At 54.5% G+C, this 2,761-nt stretch overlaps 1 protein-coding gene across 1 annotated transcript; it reads right to left on the minus strand.

The window, feature by feature from the left end:
* Window positions 1-598: 598 nt before the first annotated feature.
* LOC310868758 (suppressor of cytokine signaling 1-like) lies at window positions 599-1,177 on the minus strand (the record flags this gene model as incomplete). The annotated part of the gene is made up of 1 exon (XM_083779217.1): window positions 599-1,177. The coding sequence occupies one exon, from the start codon at window positions 1,175-1,177 to the stop codon at window positions 599-601; it is 579 nt and encodes a 192-aa protein (XP_083635343.1).
* Between the last annotated feature and the right edge of the window lie 1,584 nt (window positions 1,178-2,761).

The following is a 2,761-nucleotide window of genomic DNA, read 5'->3' on the forward strand; positions in this document are numbered from 1 at the left end:
CAATAACGTGATAGTTCCGTAATCGCGGCCTCGCATCCGCCCTAATGTATTTTACTTTCAGACTCGCGGCCCCGTGGGTCGAAGACGCGATTAACATTGGAGCGGATGGGAAGCTGAGATCACTAAAATCACTAGATTAACATTGGAGCGGATGGGGAGCCGAGATCACTAAAAACGAGCGAGAATTTCGCGCCGTGTGCGGCATACCCGGAATTTTGCTTGTTTTCATCGTGCTGTGTTATATCTTACATGTATTGTATATCTTTCCTGAAAATAAAACCTCGGTGCACAAGATGACGGTCTTTCTCGTCCTTTGCTTTATTTAATTTAACATATGATACACACAACTTGTTGTCACAAATATTCACAGAATACAGCAAAAGTAAACATGTTATAAAACAGACAGACGGGTGCACTGATACGTTTTACTCAGTATGTTTTATTTTCAGAGAAGAATACACACAGGATTACACACAAGAGTCACACACAAAATGTTACGCATTCAAATCAACTGTTTTCGTTCGGCACCCGAGCTCCTGGCGGCGGGTGCCGAGCGTCTCGTGATGACCCAACGCTGGCTCACGGCTCGTACGCGGGCTCACAGCATGTACGGAAACTCCACAAGGAAATCCAGGAGGGCGGGTGGCAGCGACAGCCGCTTCAACCTATCCGGCCGCTGCTGCTCCCGGCCGCCGCACGCGTCCACGATGCTGCGGCGGCACAGCTCTTTCAGCGTGGGCGCCCGGGGCCGGAACGGCAACGACAGCGGCACGTTGGCCACATAGTGCTCCAATAGACCAAAGAGACTGGCGAAGTCGCTCCCGTTGCCTTGCATCCGGAAGCGGCCTCTCTCGTAGATGATGCGCCGCGAGACCACGCATCTCGCCATCCCTCCCACCACCGCCACGGGACGCATCTCGTGGGACGGGATGCGGTACGAAAGCGTAAAGAACACGTCTCGCTGGGCGCTGTCCCGCACCAAGAAGCGGCCAGGCGCCGCGTCCTGCAACAGCCGGGCCGCGCCCCGGGGACTCAGCGGGCCCCAATAGAATCCCCCCCTCGTCAGCTTCTCGGCCGTGTCTTTGATATCTGCGTAGACCTTAGCGCAGCTGAAACACTGGAAGCGGGCGACCAGGTCGTCCGTGGGCGCCAACATCGGCGGGCCTCCGTGAGCCATGAGTTGTCGCGTCTCCCGCACGGCTCGCTATTAGGGGCTCGCAGGACCAGTCCGCCGTCACGTAGTACGAATTGGCCTGCAGCTTCATCTGCTGCTCCTGCTCAGAGTGAATCTGCTGTGTTGCGACAAAAAAAAAACAGTGTTATTAAAAAATGCAGTTTTTGACCGTTGTATCTTTTCATTCGTTCCCTGTCTAAACATTTAAAACAGACCCCGTGCAAATGTAATACGATGTAATGCAGTTGAAAGTTTGCATACCTCGAATCCTGTTCCTGTGGTGTTTGAAAAAGACAGACCGGCCAGTCCGCTTCTGCGTGCTCTCCTGCTGGGCTCTCCGGGCGCACTGGTGCGTTCCACTCGTTGGTTCCCATCCAGTGTAGAGTGGGCTGAGTCTTGTTGGAGTGCTGTGTGTATATATAAACACAGCAAAAAAACGAGAGTAGATCCAGCCACGGACCTGTATCAGACCTTGACCCAAGAATCATGATTGGATTCAGAGCGAGGACGGCCGCCAGCTGCATGGCTGTGGTGTATCTGATGCTTGTGGAAAGCTTGGTCGAAGGTGGACCAATAGCATCATCTGAAACCGTGACGGAAGCAACAAAAATAACGGCGGTTTCGGGAGGATCCGTCACGGCCACTCACGTCTTCGGCACATATGAGAATGGCTCCGGCGAGCCGTACGGCAGGCCGGCCCTCAACTCTACGGAGGGTTCCGAACAAAACTCCTCGGTTTATTTCGACGTCGCAAGCACAGTGAGTCCTCGAGTTCAAAACCACATCGACAAAAGCGACAACGCTTCGGACGAACTGGCGGTCGAAGACTCCTCGGTTTATCTCGTCACCAGCACAGCCGCTACGCCCGGGACCGAAAAGCCAGACCAAACCGCAACGGCTCCATCTCCGACGTTGAGACGGCCTGCGGCCGGCATAACCCAGGCTTCGCCCACGGACCGGGGCGAAGCGAGCGAGGAGACGGCGACGACTTGGGGTCGGGTCGCTGACAACCGGACAGAGACCGAGGGCCGTGCCGCCGAGGAGGAGACTGTGACGAAAAGGGCCGCAGAGAACCACGAGACAACGGAGCAGGCTGCCGAGGCCGCAGGGGAGGAGACCGTGACCGTGACGAAAAGAGCCGCAGAGACCGTGGCGAAAGCGAACCAGGTCGCAGAGACCGTGACTGAAACGGAGCCGGAAGCTATAACTGTGACAGAGCCCGAGACCGTGACAGAGTCGGATTCAGACTCCGGAACTGTGGCCAAGACCACCACCACTACTACCACGATCACTGCAACTATCACTAACATTATTACCACTAAGCCTAAGACTAACCCAGCAGCGGATGCACATAACTGGAACGTTTGGTTTTACGTGATGATATCCTTGGTGATATCCTTGGTCGTACTTGCGCTGATAGTCATCAACATAAATGTTCACAGTCGTTGTTCCAAAACGGACAACGCCGAACCCGATGACGGCGGTTACAGAATACAGGTAATAGCGCAAGAGCCAGTGAGCAAGGACATCGACATCAGAGTGAGCACGCGTGTTTGACACGTTATGTGTGCAATAGGCAGAAGTCAT

Source organism: Protomyctophum parallelum (assembly GCF_964188405.1).
Source record: "Protomyctophum parallelum genome assembly, chromosome: 13".
Taxonomy (NCBI): domain Eukaryota; kingdom Metazoa; phylum Chordata; class Actinopteri; order Myctophiformes; family Myctophidae; genus Protomyctophum; species Protomyctophum parallelum.